The sequence below is a fragment of the Podarcis vaucheri genome (genome assembly GCF_965113315.1).
Source record: "Podarcis vaucheri genome assembly, chromosome: 1".
Classification (NCBI taxonomy): domain Eukaryota; kingdom Metazoa; phylum Chordata; class Lepidosauria; order Squamata; family Lacertidae; genus Podarcis; species Podarcis vaucheri.
Window position 1 is genome coordinate 84,569,228 of NC_138759.1, and position 16,188 is coordinate 84,585,415.

The following is a 16,188-nucleotide window of genomic DNA, read 5'->3' on the forward strand; positions in this document are numbered from 1 at the left end:
AGTTAGGAGCCCCCAACTACTTTTAGGGAACTTTTTTCATTATCTACCCTAGCAGAACCACTGCAGTTCCATTGTAAACTTAGCTGCCTGCTTATAGTTCCCAAAGTTTGTGCTATTTTCCTTTCTCTGTTAATAGAAGTCATTCCAATGATGATCGGCATGGCATCCTTATCCTCACTTGCCCTTCTACATCATGCTTTCCAAATTGTTCCCATTTCTCACATCTTTGTCTCTGATTGCATCTGCCTTTAATTAGGAGGAAACAATATAGGCATCAGAAGCACAAGCTGGCATTCTGATCTAAGCAAGGTCCTTTTTATTCCTTTCTTACATGGTTACCGTTATAGTGCTGCCACTCTGTGGCCTACACTGTCCTTACACATCTGGCTTGGCAGTGGTGTCTTTTTTGGCCCAGCCTATGAACAGTTGCATGTCTGGGGAAGACAAAAGCAATGCCTTTGCATGTGTGAGGAACAGCAGTACATCAGATGATCAGAGGAAGCTGAGGGCAGTTATTCTTCAAACACAATTTCTTTTTTCTTTAAAGGTTTAAAAGCAGGTGTGGGGGGAGTCTGGATTGGTACTATGGTGCAAGGTGTTAACCCTTCCCCTAATTCAGCCTCACAGACAGTTTTCCCCAGGGTGAAAACATACACCTATCTATATGATTGGCCTCAGCTGATTATTTAGGAGGGGAAATTTTAATAAGGAAAATAGAAGACAAAGATTTCAATCTCTCCCCCCCGCTCCATTGTAGTCCAGCTTCAAACGACACCTCCTTCATCTAAAAACTGGTGGAGACCATAGTTGGAGTTTTCCAAGATCTTCCCAGCAACTCAGCCAGCATGCTTACAGCCTGGTAGAGAGCACCAAGAAGGATAGCGTAGCAAAGCCCCCATCCCATACAGAAGAGTCGAGCCCTAAACAGTGAAGAAAATTTACTTGGACACTACAAAACATCCTTTTTTAAAAAAAAATAATACAGAATGCCCTGAGACCTATGGATGAAGGGACAGTATAGAAATTTAATAAATAATAATAATAATAAGCAAATGCAGACTGTGGTCATAGTCCAACTCAGAAACAAAAAGAAGGCCCCAGAAGAAGACATTCCCAAGTTTGTTTATTAGAGATAGCCGTATAAGACAATTAACAGAAGTGTGAAGGTGGATGAGTACAGTGAAGTGGAGCTTGTTCCTATCCACGAACAAGCTCCCTGGGTTGGAAATGGAGTTAGCAGCTATAAGAACCCTGTCAATTATGACTCTGGACGGCAGAAGCAGCTACTCCTCCAGTTTGGGGGCAGGAGGGACCCCCTTCTTACTGCACACCCTCAGCACATTACACCACGCAAGCAGCTGATGATGATGATGCAGAGAACAGGAAATCCATAAGGACTGCATGGCTGCTGCTTACTCTCTGGCACAGCAGCACTTTCAAGTTCAGCAAAGAAACGTTGTACGTCCACCCATCGGCTTTTAAAGCCCAAAACTTATGGGAAGAGACCATGTAAGCTCTGTTGTCAGTACAGTAGAGGGCAGTGGGTAGCAAGTAGTCAAAACTGGTCAATGATACCTGTAGCTTCTCAGCCACAGATACGACCCTGCATAAAACCAATTCAAACAGGAGTGAGGTGCCACAGCTTTGACAGGAGGGAGTCAATTCCACTGAAAGTGGTGATTCCTCCCATCCTGCCCATTTACAGTATCCACTGAGTTCTTGCTCTCCCCCCCCCCCCCCCCGTAGCTCTTATTCATTGCCAGAGAAGCCTGCAGCCCCACATCTAGATGCAGAAACAGGTTCTAGCTTCTATAGAGTTGGGGCCACATCTTATCTTGCTGAAACTACACCTAGCAACTCCTGGAAGGAGGATCAGGGGATGGGGGAAGAAAAGTGTAGCTGCCAGCAGAGAGGCACTGAGCCCAGGAGGATAAAAGCTCCCTGGCAACTACACTCAGAAGATAGAAGCTCCCTGGCATGTACAATCATCTCCCAGCACCAGCGTTGTGGGCAAAAGCAGCTTGCGGCTGATGTCCCAGGAGAGAGATCAGAATGGCAATGGAAGAGGAATGGGGAGCTAAACAGTAAATGAACACAGTCCAGTCCTCCGGGCTCTATTTGTCCTTCTTGCTCTCTCCATTGGGGACCTCAGGGACAGCAGGCTGTTCTGGAGACTCCTCTGGGACCTCAGGCTGCTTAGACACTTTCTTGGCTCTCTGGTACAGCTCGTTCAAGTTGAATTCCCGAATCACATTCTCCTGTGACAAAAAGAAAGATCAGCATTGTTTTGTGTTACCTTGTACTGACCCTCAGCTTAATAAAAGGCGCACATCTGATATTGACAGCATACAAATGAAACTTCAGATAGAGCGTACCTCCGAAAAATTCCATGAGACTGCTCGTCCCTTTTTATCAATCTGTGGCCGGCGCATCACCTCCTTCCCACCTTGGAAAAGGATTAGTGTGGGCAACTGCTTAGTGAGAGGAGATGTACTGACTTTGTACCTGTGAAGAGACAAAGGGCTTGAGTCCAGGGAGAATAAGAAAAGGAACATCTAGCCAGAGATTGATATGGGCCAGGAAATTTTCTAGTGTTTTGTTTTTCCTTCAGGAAATATTGTTCCACAGGTTCATTAGTCATAATGAATACCAACTACAAATAATTATTAGGTCACCATAGCTGATTCTAAGTTTTTAGCCTTGTTTATTAGATTCAAGTAAAATAAACATGCTAATATGAATTACTCACAACACGGCATCTCCTCTTCCCACACTGCCCTGCTAGTGCAAAACAAGTTTTCATGGTGCTGCATATCACACACCTAGCCTTGTGGTCTTCCTCATTCTCCCAAGGTTCCTACAGCATATAGCTCACCTGGTGCTCACATCAGGGTAGCGGCCCACATCCACCTTCCCAAAGTTCAATCCAGTGCAGTTGTATCTGGGGAGGCACAGCAATGGTTAGTATGCAGGCAGAAACACCATGAAACAAAGTAGATGCTTATTATTTCATTAATGGTCACATCCTGTTTTCTTCCTGCATGGAACTCAAGGCAGCATACATATGTGTCCCAGACACTTTCCTATCCAGACACTAACCAAACCTAGATGATCTCAGCTTCAACCAAGGTTGTGGCATCATGTGCTTTCAGACAATAACACAGAATATTAAAGAACACGGAAGGCACAGTCTTAAGCTGATTCCCTTCTCTCAAGTTTGAACTACTCCTCTGATTAAGCACTGGGAAGCTTTAGATTTTACTGTGTTGAGTTATACAGCCACCCTTTTCCTGCTTATGCAACCACGACGTTGATGTATAACTCAACTCTACAGGGACTAAAAATGAAAACACTTTCTACACTAAGGGCATCTACTGGTCATTGCTGGAAGCAATGGGTTGCTTCAAAAAAAGCCATCGGCAGCCAGGCCCTTGCCAAGAGCCACTTAAAGAGTAATCCTTCACTTTGGTACCTCAGTACAAGGGGGGGGGGGGGGAGGTCTTTGCCTCAATTGAATGTCTGGTGGGGTCACCAGAATCTCCTATGGAGTTTTATCCAGAAACTGCCAGTAGCTAATGAGCTATTGCCACCATCCATTTCCCATTAGTTCAGCAACTAGGTCTCATAAACGTCAGAACGGGAACCACAAATAAAGTAAACTCTCTTGGGAACTAATTTTCATCAATTTTAAATTGACATTCTGTAGAAAGGATTAGCACTAACCTTCTGCAACCACAAGGGCCTGGATTCATGGACATTCCCTATTTGTTAAGGTTCCTTCCCATTAAAGTTTGCTTTAGAGGATACTAAATTTTCCTCTTTTAAACCATAACTTGCATGGCTATAGTAAAACTCTTTCTTAAAAGCCAGCAGTACATCAGGGGCTGCAATCAGAATAACCTGGTGAGTTTATCTTTGTTCATCCAACAAATGAAATATTGTATCTTAGAAATATAAGAATAAGAATAAGCCACTTTTCATCCATAGATTTCAGGGCAGTTCACAGCATAAAAATACACACTCACCTTAGCCCAATAGTTATCACACTGGAACATACTGGACTCAACGCCTTTCTGTACCCTTCAGCACAACAAAAATGGTGAGTGCTGGAGGTAAAGTATGCTTCACACTTTAGGCATCACACATGCTGAAGTCTGCCTGCCCCTGCACTAAGACACCATACTTTATTAAAGAGTAAACCACTCACTTGAGAGACAAGTCTGCATAGATGGGAGCAAATGACTGGCACTCATTGGACCAATTAGCAAAAAATTCCACAATCCAGGTTACCCGCTTGTCCCGTTCTAGTTCCTCCTGCAAAAGAGGGATCAAGGCTGACACAATGCACATCCCTCAAATGTCCACATACAACACTTCAATAGAGCTGAAAGGATATAGAAGGACAATCCGTATCCTGAGGCAGGAGCACACAACCACCAACCCTTCTCTAACCTGGTGCCCTCCAACATGGTTTGTATTCCAGTTCCCATCAGCCCCAGCCAGCATGGCCAATGGGGAGGGATGACAAGAGTTCCAGCTTAATAAAACCTGGAGGGCACCAGGTTGGGGAAAGTTGCTGCACAGGAGGACCAGCAATCACAATCCAAACCCATAGAGTTCCAGGAGTTGAGAGGCACTGGCAAAGAACAGGAGGTTATCAGTAGAAGCCTGCTGGATCCGAGCAGCCAGTCCAGCCCCCTCTCTTACAGTGCCCAACCAGATGCCTATGGGAAGCCCACAAGGGCAGAGTGTAACAGGACTTCCCTTACTTGTGCTTCCTAGGAACTGGGAATCAGATGCAAACCACCTTCAATATTGGAGGCAGTACACAACCATCATGGCGTAGCTCCAAATAGTTCATATACTAGGCCAGGGGTGGCCAACTCCCAAGAGACTGCAATCTACTCACAGAGTTAAAAATTGGCAGTGATTGACCCCCTTTTGGGGGGTTCAGGTCAAAGTTGTTGAGTTTTTTCAGGGAGGAGGTAAAACGTCGAACTTTTTTTAGGGGAGCCACAGTTGTTTAGCTTCTTTGGGGGGAGCCAATGATCTACCAGTGATCTACCGCAGACGTCCAGTGATCTACCGGTAGATCACGATCTACCTGTTGGACATGCCTGTACTAGGCTACATCCAACAGTTACCTTCATGCTTGCACTTCTCTCTGTGTTTAAGACTATCTGGAAAGTGCTCCCTTTGTCTGAACTTCAGAGCTCAAGGCAAGGCTTTTTCAGTGGGCTGAACCAGTCCCATTCCACCACCACTAACCGACATCAATTTAGACTGCCAATGACACTCTTTGTTCAGATCTTCATGGGTCTCAATACTCTCAGTTCTCATGTTAATATGTACCATTTCTATAAAATATTTTAAATAATATTTAATATTCCATATCTATAAACAAAATTTCCACAATGCTCACAGGGCGGTAAGACTGCATGCAACTTTTTTTTTTTAAAAAAAAAACAATCAGCAAGAGGAAACAGCGGTACAGAATAATAAACTTGGGGCCTCTTTAAGCAGAACTAATGCAGTGCAATGGTTAGATAAAGTGTCAAAGTAGAACCTGGAAGATCGGGGTCAAATCTGCACTCAGTAGTGAAGCTCAGTGAGGGACCTTGGGCCAGACACTTTCTCTCTGACCAATCTACCTCAGAAGGTAGTTATGAGAACAAAGTGTGTGTGTGAATGTATAGAATATATGCCTCCTTGAGCTCCAAGAAAGAAAAGGTAGAACATACAGTTGGAGCAGCAACAGTGACCATCTACGGCCTGGGAAGTGGACAGTTATCATCATCTCTCTGCTGGTTCCGTCACTGCTGCTGCCAGGAAAAGCCAGGAGCTGCAGACTATCCAGTTGCCCCGAAAATAAATGTTCCAGATCCAGGGACAAAAGTGGGAGGGCAGCATATTTTCCAAGGTGGTCACTCTGGAACCTTGTTGAAGCAGTGTCTCCTTTTCAGCCAGCACTGCCTATTTCTGTTTTAACAAGGGTTTTTATTGTGTTCATTTTCTTACTGTAACGAAACTAAGTCAGTATAATATAATACGCTATACCCAAAATAATAAGCTATACCCAGTTTATCCAAGTCCACAAGAACAAATGAGAGTGCAGAGAATAAAATACTCACATCTATTGTTTTATCACTGAAATATTTGATGTATTCAGGACCCAGGTACAGAGGTGGCTTGCAGGTCATCAGGAACACTGAAAAGGCACACACCAAGCACAGCTTAGCTAGCACATTGGTAGGCAAGCTAAGGCCCGGGGGCCGGATCCGGCCCAACCGCCTTCTAAATCCGGCCTGCAGACGGTCCGGGAATCAGCGTGTTTTTACATGAGTAGAATGTGTCCTGTTATTTAAAATGCATCTCTGGGTTATTTGTGGGGCATAGGAATTCGTTCATTCCCCCCTCCCCAAATATAGTCCGGCCCCCGACAAGGTCTGAGGGACAGTGGACCGCCCCACCCTGCTGAAAAAGTTTGCTGACCCCTGGTTTAGCACTATGCTGGGATGGGATTAGGAAGCTGCTTTATATGGGACCAGAGTTTTTGTCCACCTACTACAGTATTGAATTAAAATGACTAGCAGTTGCTCTCCAAGGTAGGTACTCTACAAAAGCTGTGGCTCCTCCCTGCTTTTGAGATTGGCAGAATTCTCAAAAGCTTCCCTGGATTATAGTCTCCTCTTGCCAGGAATGAAGATTCCTACAGCCCTCCTCCAATAGCTCAAGCAAATGGAATTCAGGCAGCAGGTTCCAGCTGCAGTGTTAGATATGGCAATCATGGGGTAGTCTTTACTTCCACTTAATGCACGTTGGCATTGCCCTATAAACAAGAATAATGCCCAAAAATAGAGGAATTATGAAAGATTTATTATGTGGTAATGCAGAACTGGTGGATTTTGCATCTAAAGTCCTATTATTTATGATGTCCAAGTCCTCCTCAATTGTTATAACTAGAACTAGGATATAACTAGGATGACTCACCTATACAGAGGGTGAGGTAGAGCAGTCCCATTCTGATGTCAAGGCGGAAAAAAAGGATGACATTGGCTACTTTGCTGAACATGAAGATGTTTCCCACATGCTGGTCCACAGTAACTTGAGAGAGAGAAAGAGGCACATTCTTATGGCTGATATTATCTGCATCATTGCTAGGCCCAGTAACAAGCTGGAATTTTGACTGAAGCTTAACTTTTAAAAAATTTGTGGAAGCTTTCTGTGCAAGACAGATTACATATTTAGAATGCCTATTGATAGATACACACACACACACACACACACACACACACACACACACACACACAGTGTAGTTTTCTTGTCAAACGAGTGCTGTCCTAGGCTAACTGTACAGTTTTGTGTTTTACAGCATTTGCTGTAGCTTTCTACATTTCCTGTGAGCGGTACTAGTAAGTGTGTTATTTTCATGCCTACAGGTCATTCCTGCTTCTCATATCATTTCAAGCTAAACCCCACATTCTGCATATCCTTTCATCTTAGGCAGTCACTGTTCTCTGCTATATTCTTATCACCTCCATGTTGACCTTCACTTAATCTCACCCATAATACACCAAGTCTTGGCACATGGAAGCTTTGCCCCACTGGCCTCCATATCTTTGTATTATGGAACAGAAAACAAAAGAAACAGACAGGTCACCTTTTGAAACCACTCCTACAGCAGGAATGCACAGGGACAATGCACCGATTGTGACAGAGGAACAAGGGCCTAGCAGCAGCCATTCATCTTAAAACTTTTCAAATCATCTAGGTGCTTTCTGTTTCTGTGTGAATTTTTGCCACAACCTCATCCCACTTACATCCCATACTGTACCAGCTATTTGTTCAAAACATACTGACTGGACCATACTGATTTTAAAGAAAATAAGATTTCGATACAGGTTAAAGCCAGCTGTGAAATCTTTGTTTTCTGAATCATTTGTAAGCTTTACTCCAAAAAGAGAGAAATAAAGAACAAGCATTACTTACTGGATCTGCGGTTCTTCATCATCACAATGGCACTGAGGAACATAAGAATCTCCACCTCGCGCTAAAAAGAAAGATGGCAGTAAGTGGTTAGAACAGATGTCACATTTATCCATTATCTAGCTAGCCATACTGCCAGTTCCAAAGGAAGCTTACAGTTGCTTGGAAGTTTCAGGACACAAACCAAGCAGGTGCACAATGAAATAAAACTAGAGCTGACTTTTATGTATATATGCAAGGATCACCCTTATTTTGTACATTTAGTAAATTGTGCAAGTGCTCTATGTTACCTTTTTCTAGTTACATGAGAAACAAATTATGCAGTTAACTACCTCCACGTAAAGGATGATTTGCAATGAAAATATTTTTTCACTAAAACAGCTAGTGCAATCTTGCATAAACATCCTGCTCAAATGTTAAAGTGTTTTATGAGGAAAATAGAAAAATAATAGCCATGCTATCTTGTTGTAGAAAAACCAAACAATTTTGTGGCCCTTTATACAACAAAATACAGTCTGCTACATCTGAAAAACTAGTGTCTAGCACAATGTATCACTGTTGTAGACTTAAGATACCACAATAAAAAATTGTTTTTGCTTTATGCGCAGGGCAATTTACATTAAGTGGTACACACAAACTTTAGGGCCAATTCATTAATATGGGGATTGGTCTCAAGTACAACTGCAACCTACACATGGCGAGGTGTTAATAAATAATAATAATAATAATAATAATAATAATAATAATAATAATAATAATAATTTATTTATACCTCGCCCATCTGGCTGGGTTTCTCCAGCCACTTTGGGCAGCTCCCAACAGAATATTAAAAATAGAATCAAACATTAAAAACTTCCCTAATCTTGCAAGTGGTAACAGAAGTCCTCACAGCCTGTTGCTTACCTGTTACAGACCAACCTACGGTCATGGCCACAGAATTACACAACCAGAGATGACCCAATTAATACTTTACTGCAACCCCTGATTAAAACATGTATCACATCTAAAGAATTCAAAGCCTGTCTGTCCAAATGTCTTTTTAAGACTACCCATACACCAGATCCCACAACTAAATTAGTTTTGTGATCACTACATTTTCCTACATGATCAATTCATATGGGCAGGAAACTCCACAGTGTGACATGAGAACAAGTGCTCTGGGTTACCACACTCAAAGCAGCTTCCTTTGAGGTTTGGACTGGAGATATGAAAGAAGATGCAACAGGAAAGGAATTTTGACTTACTGATTTGCTGAGTTGCTATGCACACATGTGCCTTACAATAGAAAGGGAGCACAAAACGAAATGGAAGTTTTCTGGCAGAGTTGCCAGGCATGAAAAAACTATCATAAGATGTTGAGAATTCAGAGACCCCTTTATGAGCTCTTTTGAATTTTTGTATGCAGTTCAGTGCAAGCACAGGAGCCATTTGAGGAAAGGGCAGAAAATGGTAAGCAATAGTAGGAGGAAGAACCAGAGGAAGAATGCGAGTGGGAACCACTTTGAATTTACTATCTAACCGGGGCTGTTTGCCATGCAAACAAACACTCTGGTGGTACTATAAGCATTGAGATTTGAACAGGACAGCCAGACAAAAACTAGCATATTGGGAAGTGGAGATTAGAGCAGGTCTCCACTACTTTAAAGGGAGGTTGTGTGTGAAAGTTGGCAGATATTCCTGAAGGTCACTGCCATCAGAGGTTGGGAAGAAATTCCCCTGTGCTTGGGGTCCTCTCCTGAGGTGGAGGAGCTTATTACATTAAACACAAACTATTATCATGTCTTGCCTTTGTGCATGTCATTCTGACAACAATTAAAACAACTGGGATCTTACGAGTGTAGGATGGGTGATTAATAAAATACTAAACAGCAGCTAGTCTGCAGCCCTTCAGATCGGGTTGGACTCTTAACTTCCACCAACCCCAAATAGCATGCCCAGTAACCAAAGAGGGTGGGAACTGAGGCCCAACAATTGGGGGGGGGTATTGGGTTGTTTTTTTATTTATTATATATTTTGTGGTTTTCTATTTTGATTTTGTTCTGTGAACCGCCCTGAGGCCTCCGAGTACAGGGCGGTATATAAATTCAATAAATAAAGAAACAATATCTGGAGGGCCGCAAGTTAGTCACCCTTCACTAGTACATGGCGAACCAGCCATCAAAACAACAACAGCGCAATCAGTTGATGGCGCCGAGGAAGAAAAGAAAGAAATAAAGAAAAAGAAAGAAAAAAGAAAGAAAGAAAGGAAAAAAGAGAAAAGAAAAAGACACTCGGAGTCGAGAGTCTCCGGGACGAGGATGCCAAACTTCTCTGGGCAAGTTTCTCGACATCTCAGGGCAAAGGGGAGAAACGTCCCCTTCCCGGCAGTTGGCCGGATGAGCCCATGGAGGAGAGAGGGCGTGAGGGGGGCGCCAGTCAGAAGGGGCTCCGGGCAAGGCCTCCTCACCCAGTCGAAGTCACAGGGGTTGCCGTCCTCGCGCTGGGTGGGCAGCCCGTGGCATAACGGCGGCACCTTCCGCACCAGCAGGAAGGCAGCCGAGAGCAGAAGCGACAGCGGGTAGTAGGGCTGCGCCAGCCACCGGCAGATTCCAGGCACGGAGTAGATCAGGGCCAGCAGCGGAGCAAGCACCGCCATCTTCACCTCACCCTGACCGAGCCCCCGCGCCGACTGCTTCTAGCGCCTGCCGGCGGCGCACGCTCGTAGTTCCTCCGCTCGGGCTCGCTGGCCAATGCCTACGCCAATCAACGGAAAGGCGGAGCTTAGAGCAACACCGCGCACTATCATTGGCCGACTTCAGAATCGCTGGGATGGATTCGGAATACAAACTAGGGGGCCTCTCGACGCAAGCTGTTGACGTCATGCCGCCATCTAAAAATACGTCACGAGAAAGCAGAGCACCGTCCAATCGGAACGCGGCCCAGTTTCCAGATTAGTTAGCCAATCATACATAAGAGGAGGGTTCACCGCCCTCCAATGACAACAAGGCGAGCCGAGGGGACAGCCAAGATGCGAAGCCAATGGGAGGAGATTGCGCGGGGCACGCCGGGATGATGGAGAATTTCTCCGCTCTCTTCGGAGGGACGGAACCGCCTCCGCCTACCACAGCCGCCGCGCTGGGCTTTGGACCAGGGAAACCCGGAGGACCGGGGACTGGGCCACCTCCCGTCCCTGCCGTGACCCCCGTCGGAGAGAAAGCGGCGGCCGCCAGCGGCCCCTTCTACCTAATGCGCGAGTTACCAGGTAAGTGGCTGTTGGAGGGGGCGGGCTTCGGGGGCGACTCAGCCTACCGGAATCGTAGAGGCGGGCACTGCATCCTTGGCCAATGCCAACGAGGCGCCGCGAGGGAATGGCCCAATAGAGATACGCGGCTGCGTCTTGATGGGCACTCCTCCCTGTTCCTGTGGGAACTTAGACCCAACAGGCGAAGCTGACGACTTCGCGGAAGCGCAGGTAGTGGTGGGATTTCGATTGGCAGCTGCCGGGGGCCAATGAGGTGCCGGATCAAAACAGGGAGGCGGGGTCATGCTGTGCATCCGCATTTGGCGCTGCCGAGACGGAAGCCGCTGAAGTTCATTATTAACTTCATGGCAAGCCCGTTTGCCTTTTCTGAAAAGCACTGTCTAAATACCATAAGCAAATAGGGCCCAGTGAACATGTAACAACACTAGGCCAAAACCTGGCTTAGCACGCGAGAGCAAGCATTCCCAGAGCAAAGGCTGCGGCTGTTGCACTACCATGGTTTGGCTCCGCACTACATGCCGACTCGGAGGTCATGGTTGTCTCCCCCAAACTATGAGTGATCAACCACAAACAGCTCGTGGATTGTCTGGAGAGACAGAACATGAGTCCAGGTTTGGATGTAATGCATAGCCAAACTTGACCTTGAGTAGTGCATCAGCAGGACTCAGGAAGAAGCAACGCAACCATGATTTGCGTGAAGCCATGATTTGGCTTAGTGATGTGTGCAAACTATTGCTTTATGAGACGAGGGTCCTACAAACCATTACCTGGAAGCAACCTCCCATGGCATAAGTGGGACTTAATTTCAAGTATACATGAATAGGACTTTAAGGGTTTTCTTCCCAGGATGCCTCAGCCTATCAAGAAGAAAAGTACATTTTAAGAAAGCAGAGCAAATCTTTTTCTTGATCTGGCTTCACCAAAAGCATTTTGGGTGTATGAGGCTGGACATGTCAGTTGCAGGTGCAAGTAATGTCGTATCTGAAGGATTTGCCTGCCAGATTCTATCTGCCTTTGTCCTGTAAATCCCAACAAGCCAAACATAGGCAGTATTGTCATGTTCTTTGCCAGGTACTACAGAACTAACAGGGAGCACAAACCTGATCACCCACTACAACCTGGAGCATGCCTACAACAAATTTTGTGGCAAAAAGGTGAAGGAGAAACTCAGCAACTTCCTGCCAGACCTACCAGGGATGATAGATTTGCCAGGTTCACATGACAACAGCAGCCTGCGTTCTCTCATTGAGAAGCCTCCCATCTGCAGCAGTTCGTTCAACCCTATCACCGGTACCATGCTAACAGGCTTTCGTCTCCATGCAGGCCCGGTAAGTTAGAGGTGGGGGCTGCAAGGGAAGAAGGAAATACTGACTGTCGGTGGGAAAAGAATGTCCTGAATGACAAAAAAAATAGGCCAGAGTTGGAAATGGATGTTAGGGTGCACTGGAGAATATGAGTACTGTGAGAAACTGTGAGTCCAGCAGAATGGGATCCATCTCCCTTGATGGAATAGGCAGTAGTAGGTAGGCTGAAGTTAGGGAAGGATCCCAGGCAGGAGGAGTCGCAAAGAGAAGTACAGTGGAACCTTGGGTTACGTACAGCTCTCCTTACGAACATTTAGGATTACGAGCTCCGCTAACCCAGAAGTAGGTATTCTGGGTAGCGAACTTTGCCCTGGGATGCGAGTGGGATGCGTGGCAGCAACGGGAGACTCCATTAGCAAAAGTGCACCTCGGGTTAAGAATGGTTTGGGTTAAGAATGGACCTCCGGAACAAATTAAGTTTGTAAACGGAGGTACCACTGTACTGCCAAATTTAGTGCTCTCTTTTGCAGAGCAGGTATGAAGAGAAAGGTTGGCTCACATGTGAATTCCACAGTAAAGCTTTAGCCATATTCTGTGAAGGGTAGATTGCCAAGGAGTCTAGGGAGCTCCGAGCTCATAACAGACCCAAGTACTAAGCTTAGTGAACATAGTAGAAACTTTTCTTGCAAGTTTTGATGGGGGATAACGGTGGGACCAGGTTACCAAAGAAACAAGCAACCCCCCCCCCCCGCAAATGATTGCACCTGTGGTTATTTACTGGAACAACAGATGTGGTATTCAGTGGACTAACATGCTCTTTTGTTTCTTTTGCACTGCTTCAGCTGCCAGAGCAGTGTCGCTTAATGCACATCCAGCCACCTAAGAAAAAAAACAAGCACAAACACAAGCAGAGTCGTACGCAGGATCCTGTCCCTCCAGGTAAGAAGCTTCCTCCTTGGGCCCTGTGGTTGCATTTGCCCTCACCAACCCCTGCCCTTCCTTTCCAATTTAGCATTCCACAGTCTAGTGGCCTAAGCTACCACAATTCCTGCTTCATCCAAAGTTCCTGCTTCAGTTCCTTTTCTCTTCTTGGCAGAAACTCCTTCAGATTCTGACCATAAGAAGAAAAAGAAGAAGAAAGAGGATGACCCTGAGCGGAAAAGGAAGAAGAAGGAGAAGAAGAAAAAGAAAGTAAGTTGGGAAGAATGCTTCCACCAGCTCAAGTAATTGTACCCTCAGGTGCCAGAGAACTGACTGAGATGTGGGGCCTTTTCTCCTGGCCTTTCATTATTGTTGAGAACTTTCATTCTCATTCTTGCATGTGTGTCCATTTTATTTTTCTTTAGAATCGGCATAGCCCTGAACACCCTGGTGTGGGCAGCTCTCAGGCCAGCAGCAGCAGCAGCCTCCGGTAAAGTCCTGCCACGGATCTTGGAAGGTGCTACAGCTTTGACAAGAAAAGGAGGAACAGCAATAATGGGGGAGTCACCACAGACTCATATACTTCCCCTGCTTCCCCCTCACCCCTACTGAGTGGAACTTCTGGGACTCCATTGATCTCTCTATAAGGAACATAGACTTTGCCTGCGACACAATGCAGACTGGTGTCTTTATATGGGAGCCCTGTCTACTCGTGGAGGTTTTTTTTCTTCTTCTTTTCCTTTTTACAGAATGGTCCTGACTAAGTTGGGATGTGTCCGCCTCGTGATTTAGTTAAACCTTTGTTGGAGCACTTGGGAGGGTCTGCAACCTCCTCTCGTATCATGGGCTTGGAAACTGCACTGTGAATAGATAGGGAGAAACTCTAGAAGTGCTTTCTTTTGTAAAGTGTGGCCCAAGGCTAGTGGGTGAGTTAGTTGCCTAAGTAGAAAGAGCTAATGTGATCGGGCTTTTTCTAAATAGGAAAATGGGAGAAACGGCAGAACTGTGAGGTGGGAGTAAAGAGAAGACAAGGTTGGTTTTACCTTCCCGGAGCTGACCCATGCTGATAAGTAGGCCTGCTTTAGTATCATCAGCTAGAGAGTTAAGTCGAAAGCATTGACCAAATTTCTTTTAACTGTGGAAGCATGTAAATCAAGAAGCTATACTGTGAATCCAAGGACAGAACTGTGTATATGGTGATATTTTTCCCTAAGGGCTCACTTACCAGGTAAAGGCTTCTCTACATGTAATCCCTTTAAAAATAAAACTTGAAAACAAAAAAAGCTGACATCATTTAAATCTTTGCCAGCAGAAGGGAGAAAGTGGAATCTTCAGCAACAGACTTCAGCTGTGAACAGATGAAAGCCTCTTTCAGGAACCTGGACAAATAGAAACCATTGTTTTCCTTTATCCTGTTCTTCTGATTTTTTCTGAATTACTACCTCAGCAGAGCACCCTGGCAGAAATGGTTCCTTAAACTGTCAGCTGGTCATCTTGCTGGCTAGTCTGTCCCACTTTTAAAGACAAAGATGGTGATGAATCTGCCCCTATCTACTGTCCTTGGAGTGACAAGAGGAACATGGTTGGAAATAGCCTACCATCTTAACTGCTTCTTCTTTCCTATAGGAAGGGAAATTTCATCCACAGTAAAAACATTTCTTTCCTGAGCTTAAGGATCAGAATGAGGGTGGAACTGCACTTTGATCAAGAGTGCCTCTTAGGGACAAACTGGACATGAGAATGTCAGGACCCTGATTGGAGTTTCTGTAACTTCTTAAAATCAGATTCCCCTAATATAAATTTTCACCCCCAGTGAATAAGCTGCTCCAGGGAGACTGTTTTTATCATGGAAACAGCTTAACCCCCCCCCCCCAGTGCTGTGGATCCAGTCCAAACCTCCCACCTGCCAATTTTAATGAAATAAAAAAAAAAGTTGAGCAATCTGCATAGATCGCCTTATCAGTCCTTTCACAGAGATGAGAGATATCACTTGGAAATGAAATGCAGATGCTCTGGCTCACAGTATTAATAAATTGCTTTCTAATGATCTGCTCTATACTGCTTGTCACTTATGCTGGTCTACTTGCACAGGAAGGCCTACTTAATGTCCAAGGACTCCTATGAAGTAGGAGTTTGTGCAGACTTCGTGTTGCTCCATGGGGGAGCTTGCTTTACAACCAGTGCTTTTTGTGGAAAAGTATAGATTTTTTGGTAAAGCAGGCCTAGTTATGCATTCAGATACATAGGTCTTTCGCCGATTACAGCAAGATGCAGTGATTCAGTTGATAAGGTGGAAAGTGGAAATCATGAAAATCTACTTGTCTCATTTATTTATGTTTGTGTCCTACCTTCCCTCTAAGAAGCTCAAGACAGCATACATACTTTCTGCTCCACTTTATCCTTACAGCAACCCTGTAGGCTAGGCTGAGTGTGACTGGCCTAAGAACGCCCACTGAGTTTTTGGTTCCCCTACTATGACAAGCATAATCATTACGCTACACTACCTGGGTACCAAAGGAAGGAGAGTTGGGTTCTCCACCTGTATATCCTCCTCCTGATATACCAGGCTAATAAATATTAAGAGAGAGTAGGGTAGTTAGACAGACAGTTAAATTGTTTCATTTATTTTCTTCCCCCTTGCATTTTGAATACATTTGTAACCAAAATTGCTAGGTCCTGGTTCTATTTTCAGTACACTCCCGTTGCTGCCCCTGAACAATCTGACTGCCATTTCCT

At 45.0% G+C, this 16,188-nt stretch overlaps 2 protein-coding genes across 2 annotated transcripts; one reads left to right on the forward strand and one right to left on the reverse strand.

Moving 5' to 3' along the window:
• Positions 1-1,106: 1,106 nt before the first annotated feature.
• Positions 1,107-10,764, reverse strand: TMX2 (thioredoxin related transmembrane protein 2). The gene is made up of 8 exons (XM_082212762.1): positions 10,433-10,764; positions 7,990-8,050; positions 6,991-7,104; positions 6,132-6,208; positions 4,208-4,314; positions 2,876-2,941; positions 2,376-2,505; positions 1,107-2,258 (listed from the first exon to the last, which is right to left on the reverse strand). Exons 1-8 carry the CDS (start codon positions 10,619-10,621, stop codon positions 2,115-2,117), a joined length of 888 nt encoding a protein of 295 aa, XP_082068888.1. The 5' UTR covers positions 10,622-10,764; the 3' UTR covers positions 1,107-2,114.
• Positions 10,765-10,861: 97 nt separating this feature from the next.
• MED19 (mediator complex subunit 19) lies at positions 10,862-15,258 on the forward strand. The gene is made up of 5 exons (XM_082212891.1): positions 10,862-11,227; positions 12,299-12,555; positions 13,374-13,470; positions 13,628-13,722; positions 13,878-15,258. Exons 1-5 carry the CDS (start codon positions 11,005-11,007, stop codon positions 13,944-13,946), a joined length of 741 nt encoding a protein of 246 aa, XP_082069017.1. The 5' UTR covers positions 10,862-11,004; the 3' UTR covers positions 13,947-15,258.
• The last annotated feature ends 930 nt before the right edge of the window (positions 15,259-16,188 follow it).